Source organism: Protomyctophum parallelum (genome assembly GCF_964188405.1).
Source record: "Protomyctophum parallelum genome assembly, chromosome: 23".
In the NCBI taxonomy this organism is placed as follows: Eukaryota; Metazoa; Chordata; class Actinopteri; order Myctophiformes; family Myctophidae; genus Protomyctophum; species Protomyctophum parallelum.
Window position 1 is genome coordinate 26,267,406 of NC_139715.1, and position 24,862 is coordinate 26,292,267.

At 43.9% G+C, this 24,862-nt stretch overlaps 1 protein-coding gene across 4 annotated transcripts in view; it reads left to right on the forward strand.

Annotated features, from left to right (window-relative positions):
- The window catches only part of dmd (dystrophin), a 441,564-nt gene that overhangs the window by 242,036 nt on the left and 174,666 nt on the right, over window positions 1-24,862 (forward strand). For all 4 annotated transcript variants that reach the window (XM_083758765.1, XM_083758766.1, XM_083758767.1 and 1 more), the window contains exons 23-25: window positions 389-602; window positions 15,641-15,786; window positions 24,634-24,734. In XM_083758765.1, the coding sequence (XP_083614891.1) occupies window positions 389-602; window positions 15,641-15,786; window positions 24,634-24,734 (461 nt within the window). The remainder of the gene's footprint in view (window positions 1-388; window positions 603-15,640; window positions 15,787-24,633; window positions 24,735-24,862) is intronic.

Genomic DNA, 24,862 nt, shown 5'->3' on the forward strand with positions numbered 1-24,862 from the left:
AGGTTTCCATTGTGGTCCTGTTTATTCAATGTGTTATATTCATTATAGTACAAAGGAGAAAAGGGAAAAACTGCATCTCTTCTCCACTAGCCCCTCCCTAACACTTTAGTCTCGTTTTTATCTGTTGACGAAATTCTCAGTGTATTTAGTGTTAGTTTTAGTCATCACAGCTCATCTTAGTCAACGGGATCTCCTCTCCTCTCCTCTCCTCTCCTCTCCTCTCCTCTCCTCTCCTCTCCTCTCCTCTCCTCTCCTCTCCTCTCCTCTCCTCTCCTCTCCTCTCCTCTCCTCTCCTCTCCTCTCCTCTCCTCTCCTCTCCTCTCCTCTCCTCTCCTCTCCTCTCCTCTCCTCTCCTCTCCTCTCCTCTCCTCTCCTCTCTCCAACGCAGGAGGAGGTGGCGCGGCTGGAGGCGGTGCAGCCGCAGGTGACCCGCCTGGAGGAGGCGCTGTCGGCGCTGAAGCAGGGCCAGCGGGATGGCGAGGGGGCGGAGCTGGGGGCGGACCTTGACGCCGCCTTCCTGGACGCGGACGTGGAGGCGCTGAAGGAGCACTTTGAAACGGTCCTGGAGGAGCTGAGGGAGAGAGAGAGGCAGCTTAAACTGAGTGAGGACGCACGCACACACACACACACACACCTCACGCACACACACCGCACGCGCACACACACACCTCACGCACACACACACGCACACACACCGCACGCACACATGCACACTGCACGCGCACACATACATTTAAACCACTAACCGGGGGTCATCACGATGTCCGTACACGGACAAATGATGACCCCGGACAAGAGTCACAAGACGATGGCAAATGTAGGTTTTCGACATTCATATAAGACCCAACGATCGCATGGTTTCGGGGTTTCGTCGCCGATCCTGGAGATCATTCACAGGCTAGCGCTAGAGCGCCCTCTACCGTAAACAACCGAAAACACAACCATGGCGAGAATCTCGTCATTGGCAGTCAATGGGTTTTAACTAAGACATGAGGCCGGTTCTAGACCACGTCGTCTGAAGTCTCCTATAAGGTGTGTTGCTATATCAGCGGTGCTCAGATGTCTTCATGTCAAGGACACCCGGAATTCTACGTCTTTTGGCCGTCATGTTCGTGAAAAAGGAACGTACCAAATGCTCTTTAGCCCATTTTAGTCCTGAAAAAGAATGTCTTCTAAATCCTGACAGTTTTCTGAAATACCTATGTTTCTATAGGCCTATATCACTCAATATTTCATGTCAAGGACCCCAAAAATGATCTGTAATTGGCCACCGACCCCCCCCCCATCTGAAAATGTGTTGTTCCAGCCAGGGACCCCCTCCAGAAGCAAAGATTTGAGTAAAAACTTTCGTTCTGGAAAAATATATTCCAAATTCGAGGCACATTTCACGATGTTTCAAAAATAGCACACCTACAAGCTCGTAGCGCGCCACTCGGTGGTGTGCTATGAGCTTGTAGATCTGCTATTTTTCAATAGCTAAATTATAACATAATGTTTAACCCATTCTGAACGGGAACCCATTTTGGTGTTAGCATCATGTTATGCTTTAGCTATTGAAAAATAGCAGATCTACAAGCTCACCGAGTGGCGCGCTATACGAGCTTGTATGTCTGCTATTTTTGAAAAATCAAAGAACGACTGACATTTTTTTAATCTGATCTCAGGTCAGAATGGGTTAATCAGACCAGTGTGTGTCCAGTGGAAACCTCGTATGAATCTGATCTCAGGTCAGAATGGGATATACCCCTGGAAAGCTCCTTCAACTTTGAGACACGAGCAAAGCGAATATTGAGGAGGGGGCGACGAACGCCATGCGCTGGCGGCGGGCCGTCACTCAGGACAGTCGGGGTGATTGAAATAAATGAGTTTTAATCACTTTTCCGTCACTCGCATGCTCGCTCACTCACGCCTCTGCATGTCAGGACGAGGCGGCACACTGCTGGCTTCGTTGGGCACTAAGCACTTGAACCCCCCGCACGTGTGCGTGCGTGCGTGGGTGAGTGCGCAATGGCGAATGGACCTGGCAATGGGCCCCGGTGCAAATATTTTGTTTAGGCCCCCTAAAAAATATCATTGTACCATCTTTCGTACACCATTGTACCGTCTTTGAACTGTATACCTAAGCGATCTGATACATAGGTACCACGAAGGAGTGGACAGTGATGTCACTGTTATGCAACACGGAAGTAGTATGTACTTGAAGCTGTTCATAATAAACCAGTCAGTCACTGACGAGTCCTTGATGTTACTCTTCCTGGTCCCCGACCGATAGCCCCTGAAACCAGGCTTGGCTTGTGCATTGCACCGGTTGCACCGTCGATATATTCGCCACTGTGCGTGTGTGTGTGCGTGCTGGCGTGCGTGCGTGTGTGCGCAGTATGCGTGCGTGCGTTTTGTTTTCTTTGAAATCTTCCAAACTACTCAGTGAACTCTGCCAAATGCGGCTTTCATCAAAGGCCAATACAATGTGCCTTCCCTGAAGTGAATAACGATGCATCATCTGAGTCAAACGCGTAGGGCCGCCATTGTAAATGAGGGCTATAAGGTCTACACAGAGAGAGAGAGAGAGAGAGAGAAAAGGAGTGAGTCAATGAGAGTGGCATATACACAGTGTGTTTTGTAACTCTAGAATGTGCTTTCCCCCTCCCACCAACTGAATGATACAACTTCAGCACGCTCTACTTATTCGGAAAAACAGCCTTTCATGTCATTGCTCGCGCGCGGTGAAGGACGACGCTACCTGTGAGTGACTGTGGTGCGCTCTCTGCTGCATCAGTCAGTTCTGTGACATAAATGTGCAGGTGTAGGCTATATCGTCGTGTTGACTCTACCAACAAACCGCTGTCATCATCGTCAACAGCCCAGTGTGTCCCGACGAGACGCTGAAACTGTCTGATCTTTGGCTCTGTGAGTTTTAGTTTTAGTTGTATTTATTCGCACCATAGAAACAGTACAAAAAGGTACCATTTAACATTATTAGAAGACATGCAGGTGAGAAGGGAACCCCATGTAGGGCGTATACAAGGTTCTCTCCTAAAATAATAAACAAGCAGTAGACTGAACATAGTCATGGACCCCAAATTGACTGAAGTATTTGGCCGCTTGGCACCCGTCTGAAAAGCCTTTGCGCCCGGGCCAAAATAGCCAATTTTACATTGAATAGAAAGAAGAGAAGCGCCAAGGTCCGAGGCACACACGTTTCGGCTATACAAGCTTTCGTCAGGGTCCTATATAGTGCCTATGAGGACCCTGGCGAAGGCTTGTAGCCTATACGAAGGCTTGTGTAGCCGAAATGCGTATAGGTCTGTGTTTTTAATGCTCTTTGCCATGCCCCTTTAACTGCTGTAAACAAACACTGAACATCCATAGACTTGGTTGCCACTCAGTTTGTTAAAAGTACTCCAAACGAACATTAACAGTCCATAGACTTGGCTGCCACTCAGTTTGTTAAAAGTACTCCAAACGAACATTAACAGTCCATAGACTTGGTTGCCACTCAGTTTGTTAAAAGTACTCCAAACGAGCATTAACAGTCCATAGACTTGGCTGCCATATGACGTGATTTCAAAAGCCTGATGGGCTCTCAAAAGTCAAACTCAGTGTGAAGTGGGTGCCGTGGATTACGTCATTGTTAACGTTACTGAAATAGGCCAATATAGGCACAGTAACTGTGCTGCTAACGATTAAAGGTATATTCAGTGATTTCACTTAATTCAAATATCACTTATTTTTTTGTTTTGTTGTGATAATCCTCCCTACTATAGAGTGTGCTGGCCATATAAGGAGTTCCTCCCTGTCCCCAGTTAACCCCTGGGGGTCAAAAAACCTTAGATTTCGTTTTTGGCTCTCTATCCTGATTGGACGAAAGGCTGGGTCCCACAGCCAAAAACGAAACCTAAGGTTTTTTGAGTGAAATCACTGAATATACCTTTAATAGACTTAATGCTCCACACATACTCGAATTGAGTGGGAAGAACCATGCCTATATTACATTGTCAATATAAGTAAATTAATATGATTACCCTTCCACAGTAGTAGCTTTTTCATATTTTCAGTTTTTTTACATATTTTCCTACATTTAAATGTACAATGTGTAATACAATAAATCATTGTCTTCGTGCAAGTAATCAACTGGGGAAGTTTCATGGTGATAACTATTAATTACATTTTTGCCTATTCACCTATCACGACAAAATGTGTGATTAAATAGCTACACCTGTGGAAGGGTTATATCATACATTCATCTACTTATTTTGAGCCTATAAACGATTTAATATAGGTATGGTTTTGCCCACTCTGTTCATAATTAACGTTCCCAATTTTGGAGGTCTGGCGCATGGACTACAAACCGCTTCTGAACCGGTTCCCAACCGGTGGAAAAGGGGCCAATTTGTCACACAGCGAAAGGTGCATATAGGGCTTAAGTGGTCCAAGTGATTAGATGAAATTAAATTAAGTGATTAATTGTTCTGCCATCATGCTTCCTGTCCTGTGGAGGACGTTGGATTGCTATAATTAGTCTCCCACACTGGACCTGACGGTGGGGGTTGTAATAAATTAGATATGTTCCTTCCGTCTTCCTCGAGGAAAAACGAACGCTCCGCGTGGACATTAAAAGCGATCCGAGACACGAGAGCTGTCTGTCTTTTGTAATGCTAATGTCATGCAAATGTCTCGCATCGGCGTCGTAGGCTGTTCTTTGTAGTGTCGCAGTATCGATCACTGTTACTGTTGTGTGCCACGCTGATTGAAATTCAAGCACACACGACACACACACACACACACACACACACACACACACACACACACACACACACAGTCACACACACACAGTGTCACAGTGAAGTGGGGACATTTTGCATGCATAATTTATCATTAGAGTTCAACAGCTTGATGGAGGGTGCCACAAACGATTAAACCGTTTGAGTATGACGAAACCACTCGAGGCGCTGTATGAATTTTACACAGCTTCAAGTGGTTTGATTCACACCGCACGGAGCTTTGATTTATACTTATATTCTTACATATTTCTAACAAAAATAGCCTATTTTCGGTGTTACGTTACGAGCTGCCGTCCTATCAATAATAAATCAAGCGTTTTCTGATGGCAGAGGTTCATCATATTCCGTATTCAGTGAAAGAGGGGCTGCGATGATTGTGTTTTACTTTTGTCATGACTAGGTCAGAATCAAAGAATGGGCCCTGCAGGGTCTTTCTTCCCTATTACCTTAATAGCGCTTTTGTTCATGCTGGCAAAGCCTGCTTTGGAGTTGCAATGTTCTAGGCTGCCAAGCCACACTGTGATGGTAAATGGACTGCATTTTATGTATCACACTTCTAGTCAACTACTGACCTCAAAGCTCTTTTTGAAACACATTCACCCTGCACTTACGATCACTTATGATGGAGGAGTCCGCCTCGCGGGAGCACTGTGACCCATTGAAACTGGGAAAGCATCTGTGTCATTTGTTTTATTTTAGCTACAGTATATTTTAAGTTTATACCACTTTAACCATTATTTTATTCTTTGAATATTCAAAAGAAATAGCAGATAATGCAAGCAGTGCGCCACTTTGTGTGCCGCGCTATGAGCTTGTAGATCTGTTAACCCATTCTGAACGGGCACCCATTTTGGTGTTAGCATCATGTCGTGCTTTAGATATTTAAAAATAGCAGATCTACAAGCTCATATCGCGCCACCGAGTGGCGCCATACGAGCTTGTAGGTCTGCTATTTTTTGAAAAATCGAAGAACGACTGACATTTTTAGAATCTGATCTCAGGTCAGAATGGGTTAAATCAGACCAGTGTGTGTCCAGTGGAAACCTCGTATGAATCTGACCTCAGGTCAGAGTGCCAGCCCCAAACTTCAGTATACATTACAGTAGCCTTTACATCAAAAAGTAGGAATTGAAAATTATGAATCATGATCATAATGTAAGCCACCAAATTCTCCAAGCCTCCCCTCGTGAAAATATATATTTTGTTAGTCTACTCTTTGCTTCTGGGGGGGGGGGGGGTATACCTGGAACGTAATACAATTTACAATTTACAATTTAGGCATTTAGCAGACGCTCTTAATCCAGAGCGATTTACAATAATCAAGAACAAAAGCATGGGAATACATCACAAAAGCATTTATCATAAAAACATGCGTAAGCTAAGAAAGTAACAGTGGAATATCTATATTATGAGACTATACATATAAACTATATATATATACTACTATGCTATACATATGTACTATGGCGTGCTATGACTATATACAATGCAATTATAGTGCTGTCTACATAACATGCTATAAGTCTGTATCAGATGCTATCTAAGTCTACAGAAATGCTATCTAAGGGGGTAGGGTAAGTGCTATGATGGGGCCATGATGGAGTCTAAAAAGGTGGGTTTTCCGACTACGGCGGAAGATTGGGAGTGATGCTGCAGTTCTGACTGCAATGGGAAGTGCATTCCACAGTTTTGGAGCCAGAAGGGAGAAGAGTAATAGTAATAAGTAATAAGTAATAAGAGTAATATTTAGAGACGGCGCCCGGTGGCCAAATAATACAAATCATTTTGGGGCGTCCTTGACGTGAAAACGTTTGAGCGCCACTGTTATAGAAACATACGTTTTTTTCAGAAAACCGTCAACAGACATCGACCTCAGGTACTATAGCACCGGCTCGTGGTCACTCAGTCACTGACCTCGTGCGGGGTCGAGGAGGAGAACGGCAGGTGTTTTCTTTGCGGTGACATTTAGAATGGGACCTGATATCGCCTGTTAACGCCGCTCGAGGAAGGTGTCTATTATTCTCCGATCGTCGCCAGCGAATGGTACACTTAATTCTCGGGGGGTGTCGTTTCCTTTGCGGTCATTATCGGTGTACAATGGAAGAGAGCTCAATCTCACTCCAGTACCGCGCTGTGTGTTTGGTTCAGTGGCGGCGTCTTGTTTGACCTTCACTCGGCCGCGTCCTGTTCTGTTCTGTTCTGTTCTGTTCCCGTAGAGAATAAAAGCATCCAGTCAGGCTATAGGGAGTATAACTGATGTCCTTCGGCTTTCTCTAAGAGCATGTTGTTGTTGTCGCCGTCACCAGGCAGAAACCTCTTCTCTCCATTTGACATTTTTGAGTGGTGCTATAATAGGAGCCACTCCTATAGACAGCAATGTGGTGTCCCTGGCTGGGTCTGTCCGTCCGTCCGTCCGTCCGAGTACGGAAATAGCAGGCCAGGGACGAGGGCTTTCACAATCTCGAGTGGGGGTGTCTTCTCTCACCCCGTACGGTATACAGTACAATACGAGTAGTACCGTTAACCCATTCTAGACGGGAACTCTACATTGTAACTGTACCTTTAAGAACGGGGACTCCATGTTGTATCTTACCCCTTCAGGCCGGGCACCCGAATTCGGGTTTTCCTGTAGTTTCTACCTTTTCCGGTCTCACGGCCAATGAAATGGATCATGAGTCGATGACGTATGTGTTCCTGGATATCGCAATGCATTGTGGGATTTTTTTTGGGCCGTTTTTTTTGTATTAAAGCAACTTTATTTGTCGGAGAATTCAGTGCAGGTTTTTTTTTGACAATAACATTACAACATGGCACAAGCAGCAAGAGCACACCGTAGTGGCGAAACCGAGGAAGATGCATTGAGCGACGGCAGTGATATCTGCGATGACTACAGTAGCAGAGACGAAGACAATGATAACATTGCTAACGATCCCGACTATTTGCCTCCGTCGGAACCATTAGACAGGGCTCAATGGATCAGGGATATGTTTAGTGACGACGACGATTCCAGCGACGAAGATGATGCTCCTTTCCGTGGGTTCCATTCAGACTGGGTAGCAGACGAATCCGACTTCCAGCCAACGGAAAAGAGAGATTTTATCCACACACCAGGGGTGAAAATAGATATCGCGCCAGATGCAACGCCCGGACAAGTTTTTGGACACATTTTCACAGATGAATTGTGGTCGCATCTCATTACAGAGACGAACACATTTGCTAGACAGTCCAGAGACGCTAGACCAGATCCATCACCCCAATCCAAAATGGGTAAATGGAAGTCCGTTACTTTGGTTGAAATGAGAACATTCATCGGCCTTTGCATCGCTATGGGAATCATGCGTCTACCAGTCCGTAGAGATTACTGGCGACAAACAAAGCAATTGTTCCAGACCACCTTCTTCAAAGTGATGTCCCGGGACAGATTCAACGTGATTTGGAGGTAATAACAACACTAATACAAACTGAGTATGATGATAATTATAGGGCGCGTTCGGAAATAGCGCTCTGTACAATGCAAACTAATAGGCGAGTGCGCTATTTCCGAACGTACCCATAATAAGACAATATGATAGTAATAGCAATATAGTATGATAATACTATGGTCTGTAGACCACTGCTTGAACACCAACAACAACAACCAAACTTTGTACACAGAAGTAAACACTACTAATTGTGCCATAGTAATAATATTGTATTGTATAAATAAATAAACACATTTGCACTTTACACAATACACTATAATGAAATATACACGCTATATAATGTTGAGTGATACTGAGGGTAATAATTGATGTTGACGCTGTGAGGAAAAAGTACGCTCAAAATGGCGCCTAGGCCTGCCCTTTGTTTTGTCCATTGGAACAATGGAAAGACCCCAACCCCCATCGACTGAGGCAGTCGCCATTTTGAACGTACCTTTCAATAGTTTACTTTATTGAGATGGCTTTGATAAGAAGTGTTATTCAATCATTGATACAAAGTAGTAGTCTAAATGTAAAATATAAGCATAAGCAAAATAGAAAGTGTATGTCTTATGATGATAATACATAACTAATGCATAATGAATGTTGATAAGTATAATGGCAATTCACCTGGAATACTGCAGTGTATATTGTGAGATTCAATTTATTGTCAATGTACAATACAAGTACAGCACAGCTAAAAGTATTGTTATTACTGAATAATATACATATCAAAAGTATAATAATACTGTAGTGTATATTGTATGTTATTACTGAATAATATACATATACATATAAAAGTATTATAATAAAGTATAAACATTACTATACAAAAAAAGCATAAACAATGTAAGTGACTAACATCTATGTGAATTTCCAGCTATCTACACCTCCAGGATAACGAGGCAGTTGATCTGAATCGGGAGGACAAACTGTGGAAGCTGAGATGGTTCCTGGATTTCCTCGTCGCTCGATTCCAAGCACTGTACCAAGTCAATGGATTTGTTACAGTGGACGAGAGCATGGTGAAGTTCAAGGGACGTCTGGGTTTCAGACAGTATCTCCCCTTGAAACCTACGAAATGGGGAGTGAAGGTCTGGGTCATGGCAGAGAGCTCCACAGGCTATTGCATCAACTTCCAGGTAAGAGAATAACGCACACCAAGTAGCTATCATTTGCAAATATTTATTGTAAGAGTTGAGTGAAATTTCAAACACCAAAGCTCTTCCTCAGACTTGTTTTTCTTGCAATCTTTCAGGTCTACACAGGGCGTGAGGCAGCAACGCACGAGAAGGGTCTCTCACAACGTGTGGTGATGGAGCTAGCCAAACCGTTCTACTTCACCAACCTGGCTGTATTCATGGACAACTTCTACACTGGGGTGGAGTTGTTGAAAGACATGAAGAACCATGGACTCTACGGCTGCGGAACTGTTCGTGCCAACCGGAAAGGACTCCCAAAGACCCAGACGCTGAGCAAGAAAGCCCCGATGAAGAAGCATGACTACAAAGTGGCTCAAAACAATGAGCTCACGTTCTGCGTTTGGAAGGACACCAAGGTGGTCATGGTGCTGTCCAACTACCACGACCCCAAGGCGACAGGGACGGTGAACAGGAGGAGGGAGGGCGCAGTCCGTCAATCGGAGGTGACGGTGCCAGGATGCCTCTCCGACTATCAGAAATACATGAAAGGTTTGTTTGATTTTATTGACAAAAAAAAACATATTATGAACATGTATCTGAAAATGCAGTATATTTCAAAGCAAACAAAAGCTGGAGAGGTCATTTTCCTTGTGGTCCTTTGAGTGTAAACAAGTGTGTAAACTTGAGTGTCATGTGTTTTTTTACCAGGTGTGGATCTGATGGACCAGATGACTGGCTACTACCAGTTCCAACATCGTTCGAAGAAGTGGTGGAGGAGGGTCTTCTTCTTCTTTTTGAGCACGTCCTGCCACAACGCGTTCATTGCTGCGAAGTCTGTTGGAGGAAGAGACTTCAAGAAGAAGTACCCTGGCTACAAAGACTGGGTGGAGGACCTGGCACAGGAGCTGGTCAATCCAGTGACTGATCCTACACGCTCCAGACCGGCCCGTCAGACCCCACGATCCACACCGGCTCCTTCTCCTTCCACTTCCACTTCTTCTCCTGCTCCTTCGTCTGCGTCTGCGTCTGCATCTGCGTCTCCTTCAGCAGGCAGATCTGAGCATGACCTTGTGCCCAAGCTCACTGAGAAGAGGAGGGGTTGCACAGTGTGCTTGGAGGAGAAGAGTGGCACTTCGAGCCGTGCAAGAAGTGTCACTTCCGGCTGTCTACAGTGTCAGGTGAATGTGTGCACACAGTGCTTTGGCAAGCATATTCGCAGTTGTGAGTGACAGACACTGAACGGTATACAAACTGTGACTCATAAAGACCTTGCCAGCTACTAACTGTTTGTGCTGCTTGTGAACTGTTTCCACGGAGGAATGTTCACACTTTTTTTATTGAACAATGACAGGCACTTTATTTTTTATTCTCTTTTTTTTATATATAGTGCTGCTTGTGAACTGTTTCCACGGAGGAATGCTCACACTTTTTTTATTGAACAATGACAGGCACTTTATCTTTTTTTATTGAACTCTTTTTATATTTTATTATTATTTGAAATAGTGCTGCTTGTGACAGTTTCCACAGAGAAATGTTCACACTGTATTTTCTACATTTTGTGTTTTTTCAAAGTTTGCACAAATAAAAGTTGTTTATAAAAGCCTATGGTGTAAGATCTCAAATACTTTTTTACATTTAGTTCCTATCTGCTATAGAGGCTGAGAAATTCATTTTTGGTAGACATTTTATTAGTTTTATGGCATTTTCAAAGTTTGTAGATTTTGTAATAAGACTTGGACCAAGATAACTAATTGTCTATGAAAGCCAAAGGTGTAAGCTATCAAATAGTGTTGGAATTGTGTTTCTATATGCTACAGAGGCTGAGAAATGACAGAAATTAGTTGTTTTTAGTAGGCGTTTTACTAGTTTTATTATAATTTCTGAATTAGAACATTTTTCTGATTTTTTTATAAAGGTTTTGACCAAAACAAGTAATTTTCCATGAAAGCCAAAGGTGTAAGCTGTGTAAGGTGTGTTTCTATCTGCCACAGAGGCTGAGAAATAAATGTTTTAGTAAACGTTGATACTTTTGTGAAAAATTCCAGAAAAAGTCAGGTTTTAGGGGTATTTTTCAAATCGGCCATAGGTTTTAAAGGCTTTTTCGGATTCGGATTTAGGCCTAAATGGGTTAATACAGTACATCGTTCACAGGGGTGCGCTTCCTTTCTTAGAAATGAATGCCCTCCTTCGTCACACTGACTACAGTGTCACGCAGAAGGCTTTTTGAGCCTGTACTGTAGATCTGCTATTTTTCCTTTTTTTTCTTTTTTATCGTGAGAAGTTAACAGTTTTGGACATATGATGTTTCCACCCGACAGCGACGATATGCTGTAGGGCACAGTATTAAGTAACTTCTTTTTTATCAACTCCCACAGCGCCAACTAAAGCATAGCATAATGCTAACACCAAAAGGGGTTGTCCAGGTGCTTAGCGACGGAAGTGCAAATCGCTGAGGACGGCGTCTTCAGGGCGTCTTCGGTGCTGCTTCATGCAATCCAATCCAACTGCGTGATTACAGTCAGATTAAAGTTTCCCCAAAACATCTCATTTACAACCAAGGTCGAAGCTGCAGCACAGTTACATTTATGTAATTGTGGCTCGGGGCTATTTGGGCACAGGTGAATTGGTGATGGTGGAACATACGCAGTGGATTTTGAGGTACGTACTGTCAAAGTCTCTGACAGTACTTGAGTAGGCCTACAGAATGTCCATACTTCCACTCCACTACGTCTCAAAGGCAGAAGTGACGCGGCATGAAGGGATGCGCTACTGTATGTATGAGCTTGTAGATCTGCTAGGTTGGAATAGCCGAAGTAGAAAATATGGATAAAGTGGTTGAAAAGAAAAAAACAGTTGGGGACCTAGTATAGACCCCTGGGGGACCCCTGAGGGACCCTCACACGTCCAAAACTGTTCCTTGTCCGGATTCAAATTCAAAACTAAGCAGATCGACAAGCTCGAGGCAGCATTTCGAGCTCATAGATCTGGTACTCGACGCTATACTATGATCAAGTAGGGGCAGTTAATTTACCAAAGAACAAAACAAATTAAAATATGGAGATTAGAGTTTTCTGACCCAAAGCAGCGATGCGACCGGCTTTAAGTGATTCAAACACAGCAAATCTTATGGAGATTCATACGCTACGGAATATAAATAAAAAAAAGCAGAATGTTAGCATGAGATTTATACGTGCACAAGAAGGGCATGACTTAATAAAATCTCTTCCAAGGGCCCGAGCAGCAATAAGAGACAGCACACGATCACCCTTAAACTTTAGTCGGCGACAGTTGAATGGACACAAGTAATTGGTCAGAGAAGACTTAAGAGGACTGGAGATGGTATTATTTCCACTGGCATTTAGCCAGATTCTCCATGCTCGGTAGGTACCCCAAAGATGAAGATAAATTAACTTTATCAACCATAAACAATTATGTTTTGTTTCAATGTACAACCTTATTTATATTGACACTTTTTAATTAATTGTAAAAGTTGCTTTGCTATAATCCATTGCAAATATAATAGCCCGCTCCGGTGAGATCAGTGTAATCGATTGGGTTTTGATTTCCTGATCTGATCCGATCTGACCTTTATTGCTACTGTTGACAGGAAGATGGACAGTTTTGGACATGTGAGGTTTCCTGCCCCGACGGGGTGTGTGTGTGTGTGTGTGTGTGTGTGTGTGTGTGTGTGTGTGTGTGTGTGTGTGTGTGTGTGTGTGTGTGTGTGTGTGTGTGTGTGTGTGTGTGCTTGCGGCTATGCTTAGGTTAGGGTTTGAGGTAGGGTTGCCGTTCTAATGACAGTCGGACCACTAGTATGTCAAAACTAAAGCCTGTACCCATGCAAATATCGTGTGTGTGTGTGTGTGTGTGTGTGTGTGTGTGTGCATGACGCAGCATGTTCAGATCAGGCACACACACACACACACACACACACACACACGTGCAGACGGCAGAGAAACTGATGAGTATTGACCAGGAAACACTCCATCAGCCTGTATTCCAAACTGTATCCTATACGCTAATCAATAGCAGTCTACAGGAGAATACCCATCATCCCCTTCACTGCATCATAGAGTCACAGCAGCAACCTCACCTTTACCTGGGGAAATAGACTGCTACAGAACATAAACCTTACCTGGGGAAATAGACTGCTACAGAACATAAACCTTACCTGGGGAAATAGACTGCTACAGAACATAAACCTTACCTGGGGAAATAGACTGCTACAGAACATAAACCTTACCTGGGGAAATAGACTGCTACAGAACATAACCCTTACCTGGGGAAATAGACTGCTACAGAACATAAACCTTACCTGGGGAAATAGACTGCTACAGAACATAACCCTTACCTGGGGAAATAAACCTTACCTGGGGAAATAGACTGCTACAGAAAATAAAGGAAAAAAAAACCCAAATAAGTTGATACAAGAAACCTTTTTTTCCTTTTCCATCAGCCGGACGACTCTGCAGAATGATTGATGTTTCACTTCAAATCAATAATAACCCATTCTGGGCGGGCACCCATTTTGGTGTCAGCATCATGTTATGCTTTAGCTATTGAAAAATAGCAGACCTACAAGCTCATAGCGCGCCACCGAGTGGCGCGCTACGAGCTTGTAGGTCTGCTATTTTTTTGAAAAATCGAAGAGCGACTGACATTTTTAGAATCTGATCTCAGGTCAGAATGGGTTAATCAGACCAGTGTGTGTCCAGTGGAAACCTCGTATGAATCTGATCTCAGGTCAGAATGGGTTAACCACTTGACACTTTTATTTGCTAAGGACGTGTATAGACCTCCTGGGGATAAGGTGCTAAGGACGTGTATAGACCTCCTGGGGATAAGGTGCTAAGGACGTGTATAGGCGTCCTTAGGTCTTTTTCATATAAATTGCAAAAGTTGTGTTAAAGAAGAATTCCGGACTAAAATGGTAAATGGTGCATTTACATAGCGCCTTTATCCAAGGCGCTTTACATAGATTGTGCATTACATTCACCCATTCAACACACATTCATACACCGATTGCGGCGGAAGCCATGCAAGGCACCAACCAGCACATCGGGAGCAATTAGGGGTTCAGTGTCTTGCCCAAGGACACTTCGACATGTAGACGGGAGGAGGAGCCGGGATTCGAACCGCCGACCCATGGATCATTGGACGACCTGCTCTACCTCCTGAGCCACAGACGCCCCGGACTAACATTTTCGGACTAACATTGTCTTAACCTTTATCCCACTGTGGGTCGCGGACAGAGTCTTGGGGGTTGTGAGTGAATAATGCAAAGCATTTTTTTCAAAGAATTTCGTGACTAAAATTAAAACAAAATAAATTCCACAGAAATGTGAAAATAGACGTGTTGTTTTCACCAGTTTGGGTCCCGGGAGACATCACATTTCTCTCTCGGGTCACGGGCTAAAAAGTTTGGGAACCACAGCACTAGATCCTAGCTGCCTCTGTACTTTTTCTTTTTCTGTCTACACCAAATATATTTGGCAAAAAAATAGCAGATCTACAAGCTGATATTGCGATGTGTTGACACACAGCGACACGTCGTGAGCCTGTAGATCGGACAGACAGATCTATATACACCACATCTCTCTGTCTCTCAAGTCCCTGTATCTCCCGATCGCCGCGCCTCTCGAATTTAATTGTGATTGTCATTAGTGTCTACGAGTAAACAGCCCCGCGTCGTCAGAGCCCCTCAGGGGGGGGGGCACCTGGAGGTGCTCTGCTGACACCACAGCACTCTTACCTCACATACCATGACGTCCTCCAGGGGGTGAATTCAATAGAACCAACCTCACATACCATGACGTCCTCCAGGGGGTGAATTCAATAGAACCAACCTCACATACCATGACGTCCTCCAGGGGGTGAATTCATTAGAACCAACCTCACATACCATGACATCCTCCAGGGGGTGAATTCAATAGAACCAACCTCACATACCATGACGTCCTCCAGGGGGTGAATTCAATAGAACCAACCTCACATACCATGACATCCTCCAGGGGGTGAATTCAATAGAACCAACCTCACATACCATGACGTCCTCCAGGGGGTGAATTCATTAGAACCAACCTCACATACCACAACGTCCTCCCAGAGATTAAGTCATTAGAATCAACCTCACAGACGTCATCAAATAAAATATTGCTTACTGATGGGTCTTTTTTTGCTAATTATCCATCGTTATCATTCTCTGTGTGTGTGTGTGTGTGTGTGTGTGTGTGTGTGTGTGCGTGCGTGTATACAGTCTTGGAGAGCTTGCCTCCCGCCCGCTACAAGGAGACCATCGCCACGCTGTTGTCATGGTTACAGCAGTGCGAGGCCAAGCTGGCCATCCCGTCCACGGCGGTGACCGAGTATCCAATCATGGAGCAGAGGCTCAACGACGTGCAGGTAAGCCACGTGCACCGTGCACGCACAGGGCGCGCGCACACACACACACACACACACACACACTCAACACTTTAGGTAAAGTATAGGCTGTGTGTCCGGGTAGCTCAGTGGGTAGAGCTCTCGCCTTTGGACAAACAAGTCCATGGATTGGATCCCGGGCACCGCCGACTCAGCGCATGAGTAAGTAGTATAAGTAAGTACATTTCATTTATAAAGCACCTTTCTTAACAAGGTTACACAGTGCTGTACAATGAACACAATAAAATCAAACATGAAAACAGGACAGTGTAATGATACGAGGAAAAATAGAGTGCAACAATCAATAAGAACAACATAGTCAAGGTCAGATAACATCGGGAAAATGTTTCTGAAATAAAAACGTTTTCAACAAACTCTTAAAAATATTGACAGAGTTATTTTTTAACCCATTTTGACCTGAGATCAGATTAAAAAAATGTCAGTCGTTCTTCGATTTTTCAAGCTCGTGCTATATGAGCTTGTAGATCTGCTACAAAGCATAGCATAATGCTAAAGCATAGCATAATGCTAACACCAAAAGGGGTTCCCGCACAAAAATGGGTTAAAGTGCAAGGGAGGGCGTTCCATAATGTAAATGCAACTACTGCAAAAGCACGGTCAGTAACACGGCTTGGGACTGGGAGCTGACGGTATAGGTGTGGCCCTCAACCTCAGCAATCCATCTCCCAGGGGCCTCTATAGCGCACTGTTATGGGGCCAAATTACGCCACACTTTAGGCTCGTGGATCGGCCGTTCCCGGCGAGGTTATTTAATGTTGAGGGGAAATAAGCGGCAGGGAAGGGCTAATAAAGAGACATTTGGAATCCGGTGCAACCACTGAAGTATAGTGTTTAAGTGGTGTCGTTTAGATTAGATTCCCTTTATTGTCCTCGAGGGAACGTCGGGAACGTCGTTTGGCAAAGTTCTCCGGTACACAGGGCTTTCAGAAACCACCAAAAGGTCAGTTTGCTTTTTTCTCCAGTCCGCTGGGTTGCAGATATCGACGCTGGCCTGGGGGCAGAAAAAAACCCTCTTATCTCCATGAATCGTTGTTGTTGTTTTTGCTCAATGTCAATTAAAGTTAACGCCCTATACTTGATAACACTGCAGTGTCACATGAAAGCATCAGAAGTATAGCAGATCGACGAGCTCGAAACGCTGCGTGAATTTGAATCCTTGAAACGTAACACATTTCTTTTGGACATACGAGGTTTCCATAGAGACGATATATATCTGCTCCTCGTCGACTCTGTACAGACGGTGACATCAGCAGTTTGTGAACACTCCAACGTGCTGAATCAGCACTTTGTTCTTTTACTGATATTCATCCGATGTCGGTGTTTTACTCCAAGATTGTAGAAATGTCCGGCCTATATGGTTCTTTTTCTACCATCAGATGGACACTGACATTCAACCGCAGGCCCAGGGTTTGATTTGTCTCTGCTTTTTATGTACCCTCGCTCTGGTCATTAATTTTTTATATCCCTGAACGAATTAAATATGCGCATTTCTCTTGGGGAAAGGTAGCAGTCTATATACAGTTTCTTTCAATATAGCACTTTGAGATCTGTTTCAAATGTAAAGTGCGTGACAAATTAAATGTATTATTATTACTATCGCTATTATTATTATTATTATTATTATTATTATTATTATTATTATTGTGACCACAGGTCGCATTTACTATGGAAGTCAATCAGTCACTCAAAATCCCCATACATGGGGAAAGCCCCCATATGGTGCCCGAGTCTCGTGACATCACGTGACATCACGTGACATCACGTGACATCATCAGGGTTGGAGATCCCTGATGTCATAGTGAATGGGACCTGCTGTCGCAATTAAGCCCATAATAATATGGAGAGATCCCACCAATCAATATTGGCCAGCAGCTCTACAACTGACCTCAAACCTCAAACCCTTCGATGTCCATACATGGATATATGTTCAGAACCTTTTCGGCAAATGCCGTCGGGATCGGGAGTCGAACCCGCAGCACGCCGGCAGGCCGGCTCAGCAGCATATAGGTGCCCAGACGGTTGACCAGTCAGAACCTGTTCTGACATTCCATCATGTTGATCAGTGGCGTGCACAGATAGACACTAGGGGGTGCTAGAGCACCCCCTGCCCTTTTGGCAATTTTTCTCTTAAAAAAAAAAAAGAAAAAAAGAAAAAAACTTTTTTTTTCTTAATTTGTAGTTTGTGGACCATGCGGTGACATTGATCAAATCTTGATAAAAAAAACGCTTCTACTATATTATTTAGGACCCAACAATCTAAAGCTATGTTTCTATGTCAGTGGTTCTTCGATAAAAAAGAAAATAGCAGACCTACAAGCTCGTAGCGCGCCACTCGGTGGCGCGCTATGAGCTTGTAGATCTGCTATTTTTCAATAGCTAAAGCACCAAAATGGGTTCCCGCCCCAAAATGCGCTGCACAAGGTGCCCTTTTTTCATTATAAATTAATGCCCCTCTAAATGTCTGTGCACGCCACTGATGTTGATCCTTCCCAGTCTATCCTTCTATATCCTCCGATGTCCCTTTTGACTGATACCTGTCCATACAAACTCTAGACGTGCCTGTTGACTGATACCCGTCCATATACAAACTCTAGACGTGCCTGTTGACTGATACCTGTCCATACAAACTCTAGACGTGCCTGTTGACTGATACCTGTCCATACAAACTCTAGACGTGCCTGTTGACTGATACCTGTCCATACAAACTCTAGACGTGCCTGTTGACTGATACCTGTCCATACAAACTCTAGACGTGCCTGTTGACTGATACCTGTCCATACAAACTCTAGACGTGCCTGTTGACTGATACCCGTCCATACAAACTCTAGACGGGCCTGTTGACTGATACCTGTCCATACAAACTCTAGACGTGCCTGTTGACTGATACCTGTCCATACAAACTCTAGACGTGCCTGTTGACTGATACCTGTCCATACAAACTCTAGACGTGCCTGTTGACTGATACCTGTCCATACAAACTCTAGACGTGCCTGTTGACTGATACCTGTCCATACAAACTCTAGACGTGCCTGCCCCAAAGTTATCAGTGCAGCCGCACCCGGCAGCCGGCGAAAACTAGAGTTCTCAATAGGCCTGAAAATGAGTGAGGCTAGACGACGGGGTGGGTTGTTGTCTTCTACAGCTGTGTTTAAAAAACAAACGGTGCAATCCTCCCACGCTCCCTCTTCTTTTACGGCCCGCCGTTAAAAAGGCTTTACGAGCGCTGAGCGTTTTGAGTGGCGCTGCCAAAACAGCACTCAAACAGCATGTTTATGCCGGTCAGCGGTGGAAAAGGTATATACGCATATATTTTACCTAAGTAAACGTATCAATACTGCAATATAGAAATACTTCAGATTTCTGTTACAAGTAAAAGTTCGTAAATTCAAAATGAGTGAGTGAGCTTGCAGATCTGCTATTTTCATAGTCACAACGTCCGTTTCAATAATGATTCATTCCCGTGCGTGCGTGCGTACGTGTGCATGCGTGCGTGCGTGTGTGCGTGCGAGAGAGAGAGAGGCACCGAAAATGACAAGCGTTATTATTTTGCACAACCTGAGGGTGTTGAGTTGAGAACAAATCGCAGTTGAAAGATTTGCGCGCACACACACACACACACACACACACACACACACACACACACACACACACACACACACACCGTACACGCACAAAATACCTGCCTGCTGTCAGCAGTTGCTTTCGTTTTAGTTCCCAGCCCAGGGGCTGAGACGCAGCAGCAGCAGGCTGCTGGATCTCCTGTTTGAACACACTGAGCTGCTGATACATTATACAGTATAGACACACACTTCAGATGCTGTTATTCAACTGTCTTCTGTACTAACAGTTAGACCAGTGGTGCTCAGCCTTTTCAGACCACGACGCCTCAAAAGAGTCACATCTGAACTGGGGACGTACCCAAAAGAGTCACATCTGAACTGGGGACGTACCCAAAAGAGTCACATTTGAACTGGGGACGTACCCAAAAGAGTCACATTTGAACTGGGGACGTACCCAAAAGAGTCACATTTGAACTGGGGACGTACCCAAAAGAGTCACATTAAACTGGGGACGTACCCAAAAAGAGTCTCATTTGAACTGGGGACGTACCCAAAAGAGTCTCATTTGAACTGGGGACGTACCCAAAAGAGTCTCATTTGAACTGGGGACGTACCCAAAAGAGTCACATTTGAACTGGGGACGTACCCAAAAAGAGTCTCATTTGAACTGGGGACGTACCCAAAAGAGTCTCATTTGAACTGGGGACGTACCCAAAAGAGTCACATTTGAACTGGGGACGTACCCAAAAGAGTCACATTTGAACTGGGGACGTACCCAAAAGAGTCACATCTGAACTGGGGACGTACCCAAAAGAGTCACATTTGAACTGGGGACGTACCCAAAAGAGTCACATTTGAACTGGGGACGTACCCAAAAGAGTCACATTTGAACTGGGGACGTACCCAAAAGAGTCACATTTGAACTGGGGACGTACCCAAAAGAGTCACATCTGAACTGGGGACGTACCCAAAAGAGTCACATTTGAACTGGGGACGTACCCAAAAGAGTCACATTTGAACTGGGGACGTACCCAAAAGAGTCACATTTGAACTGGGGACGTACCCAAAAGAGTCACATTTGAACTGGGGACGTACCCAAAAGAGTCACATTTGAACTGGGGACGTACCCAAAAGAGTCACATTTGAACTGGGGACCACCCAAAACAATCATATTTCGTGCCACATTCGTGGCACGTCGTGAGCTTAATTGTATGTCAGCAATCTTTGGCTATTTTCACATACAACAGAAGGTTCCGTCTGGCCTCAGTCTCAAGTCCACATTTCTTTCGATCTCGCCCACAATTTGACTCTTTCTTGACTCCGTCTCGGACCAAGGGACTCAGGACTCTTCCCCCCACCGATGGAGTCCACTACAGTGCAGTGAAATAATGTCATTATATCCATGTCATGAGGAGCCCATTCATAATGACACTGTAAGAGAGCTGTCTGGCACTTATAGACGGCTGATTCGCCTGCCTGCTCCCGCAGTGTGTTCTGTACCTACTGTATCAAATGTGAAGAAATAGAAACCTGGTACGGTCTGTCTTGGTCTCGATCTGGACTCCACCCCCTCTCGGACTACAACACTAGAAGGGCTATCCCCCCCCCCCCCTCTGCTAAAATCTTTGAGCTGAACTGAACTCTATAATCGTGTTGCGGAGGGAGGACAACTCTCTCACGCTCCATAACTTCATATTTATGCGAGAGGTGGGGAAGCGCGCGCCCCCTGGCTGAGCATTAGACGGTTATTAAAAAACAAAAAAAAACGTTAACAGATGCATCCCCGACAGCTCCTGTGATTTAAGGTGTGGGACGTGAAATTATTAGTCTGATTAAAATGTAGCCTCCCCGCTGCTGCCGGCATATGTCGGCTCTTCTATATACACCGTTCTGGGCCTCGTGAGGATTCAAGCCTTTTTTGTTCTCACAGTTCACATAACAGTGTGTATGTTTACTCCTCCGGTCCGCCTGCTACAGCCTGGAACAAGCTGACTGATCTGCCATCCATCCGCTCGCCCGGGCCTAGTTCCCTACATCAGTGGTTTGCAACCCTTTTCATGTCAAGGTCCATTATTTCTTTGGCATTTGAGCCACGTACAGACCACCATTTGATGAGATTTAGCATCTGCAGAGCAAAATTCTTTATCCTCTCAGACCAAAGACGATTGCATGCTGTATTGATGTGGTATCCCAATAGGAGAGGCAGCAAGGCGTTGATCAAAAATAACAATCATTCTACATTCTGTACATTGTGTAGACGTCTTGTAAATGAAGTAATTTAACTCCTGAGAGCGTTTAACCCATTCTGACCGGGCACCCATTTTGGTGTCAGCATCATGTTATGCTTTAGCTATTTAAAAATAGCAGATCTACAAGCTCATATCGCGCCACCGAGTGGCGCGATACGAGCTTGTAGGTCTGCTATTTTTGAAAAATCGAAGAGCGACTGACATTTTTAGAATCTGATCTCAGGTCAGAATGGGTTAATCAGACCAGTGTGTGTCCGGCGGAAACCTCGTATGAATCTGATCTCGGGTCAGAATGGGTTAAATGTGCTATAAGCCAATGCCAGCGGGGACTCAGAGTCTCAACCAGACAAAGAGCATTGACCCATGCTCCGCTCATCAAAGTATTGGCTTAGCAATGCGACAAAAGAAATAAAGAAAACAAATAAAGTCTCCACAAATCCAAGGCGTCGTGGAGTGTGTCATTGATGGATGCATGCTTCCATAATAGCACTTGAGCGTGAGTGTGCCCTTGACTATCCTGAATATTAAAGGGGATTTTTTTTTTTGGGGGGGGGGGGGGGTGCATGTAAATGTAGATACAGTGTAGTATATGTACCAGAGCCATAGAGGAAGACAGAGTTACGCAGGCTCTGGCATGTACTGGCACCAGGGGGGGGCAAGGGCCTCCCCTTTAGCCCCTCTGGTGGAGGCTTAGCCCCCTAAGCCCCCCTCCAAACAAGCCCAATTGACTGACTTCTATGTACACCAAGAGCATTAGCCCCCCCTCTAAATTGCTAGCACTCAGAGTCAAATACTTCTGGAGGTGTGGTGGTGTATACTATACTGACCCCCCCCCCCCCCCCCCTCTCTCTCTCTCGTTGCCGTATATGCTCCAATAAAGCGTGTTGTGATGAGTGTTCAGGAGCCATGCAGTTATATAGTCAATAACCAAATGTTATCTTTGTGCAACATCGATTTAAAACACTGTGTTTACACAGTGCTTTAACCCATTCTGACCTGAGATCAGATTCATATGAGGTTTCCACGAGACACACACTGGTCTGATGAACCCATTCTGACCTGAGATCAGATTCTAAAAATGTCAGTCGTTCTTCGATTTTTCAAAAAATAGCAGACCTACAAGCTCGTATCGCGCCACTCGGTGGCGCGATATGAGCTTGTAGATCTGCTATTTTTCAATAGCTAAAGCACGACATGATGCTGACACCAAAATGGGTTCCCGTTCAGAATGCTTTAACGGTCACCCTCGTAAAGAGATTACAGCGAGCTACTGTAGCGCACAGCATGGACAAATAAAGATGGTTAAATGTAAACAATGTAATAGCCAAAGGTATTAGTGGGGAAACACGTCCCGTAAAATATGTTTATAATAAAAGACTGACTGCATATCCATGGCCTACACACAGTGGTGGAAATGAACTATGTACATTTACTCAAGTACTGTACAGTACGTATATGTAAAATTTTGAGGTGTTTGATTATTTCCAATTCCCGTTATACTTTCACTTCTGTCCTACTATATCTCAGATCCAAATATTGTACTTTTTATTCCACAACATTTATTTGAAAACTGGCCTGAATATAATAATAATAATAATGTTTCCCCCCCCCCCCCCCCCCCAATGGAAATATCCTAAAAAGATTATTTGACAGACAATGTTTCCACAAATGGGTCTAGAAAAATGAGGGTCGTCTCATATTTGGCACAATACGGTATACTAGTTACTTTGTAGATTGTGTGTGTGTGTGTGTGTGTGTGTGTGTGTGTGCGTGTGCGTGTGCGTGTGCGCGTGCGCGTGCATGTGCACCTGCGCGTGCACGTGCACGTGTGTTGTTTACTCTTGGCAAAATGTGCCACGGAAAGCTAAAGTGTGTGTGTGATCCAAATAGCAAAAAACTGGCAGCGTGCCTGCCAACAGTTTGGGGTCGCGGGGAGCATTTGTTTTGGCAGGGGAAAGATCAGCCTATTAGAGGCATATTAGAGGCTGTGTGTGTGTTGAATGAATGTTCACAGTTGTCCATTACTTTGACTTACTGTATAATTATGCATGCATTTGCAGCTCTCGCACAGCCGATCAGCACAGAGTTGTGCTGAGCAGGGAGGGGGGGGGGGTTACTTTTATTTTTTATTTTATTTTATTTTATTTTATTTTATTTTATTTTATTTTATTTTATTTTATTTTATTTTATTTTATTTTATTTTATTTTATTTTATTTTATTTTATTTTATTTTATTTTATTTTATTTTATTTTATTTTATTTTATTTTATTTTATTTTATTTTAGTTATGGTTTTACATGATTATATTCATTTTTCTTTGTACTTATTTTTTACATATTCCATAGCAGAAAAAAAAGGTGCAGGAAGAGGATAAATCTTCTTGTTGGTTGGTTTGTGGTGAACATTTTTGTCAAAATTCATTTGTTTTTGCCACGGACATAACAAAATGAGTAATATTACCATAATAATAATACTACATTTTTTTTTATAACGCACTTTACATTTGAAACTAATCTCAATGTGCTACTGTACATCAAGAGAAGAAAAAAAATACAAAATAAAATAATGCATAAGTACTGTATATAAAAGGACTAAAATAAGTGTATTTCATCGCGATCATAATCATATGTTATCTACTGTACATATCTACACTTGCAAGATATTAACAGTGCAAAGGTGAAACCTGCAAAGGTGAAACCTGCAAAGGTGAAACCTTTGCGCCGCGCGTTGTGAGCTTGCATATCTGCCATTTTGCGCAACCAAACATAAAATGACCCGATCTCTCCTCTCCGCTATAGTCCCTCCCTATATAACATTTTAGTCTGGTTTTTATTTGTTGACAAAATTCTCGATACATTTAGTCATAGTTTTAGTCATCATAGCTTAGTTTTTCATTTAGTTTTCGTCAGTGGAAAAAAAAGGTAGTCGACCTAACATTTCCCGTCGTAGTTTTCGTCGACGAAATCAACAGCAGTCTGTCCGTGTTGTCTGTCCTGTAGGCCCTACAGGTGTCTCTGGTGGAGCACCAGGGGGAGGTGGACTATCTGAAGTCAGCTGTGGAGCAGGTGTTCCAGAAAGCCCCGGCAGACATCAGCCAGAGGTATGTATGTGCACTGCACTAGGGCATTAAGCAACTAGTCCACTAGTTTACTAGTCGACGACTAGTAAGTCCACTAGTCGACCTTGTTGGTAGTACTACTTGACTAGTTATTTATTTCCCGATTTTGT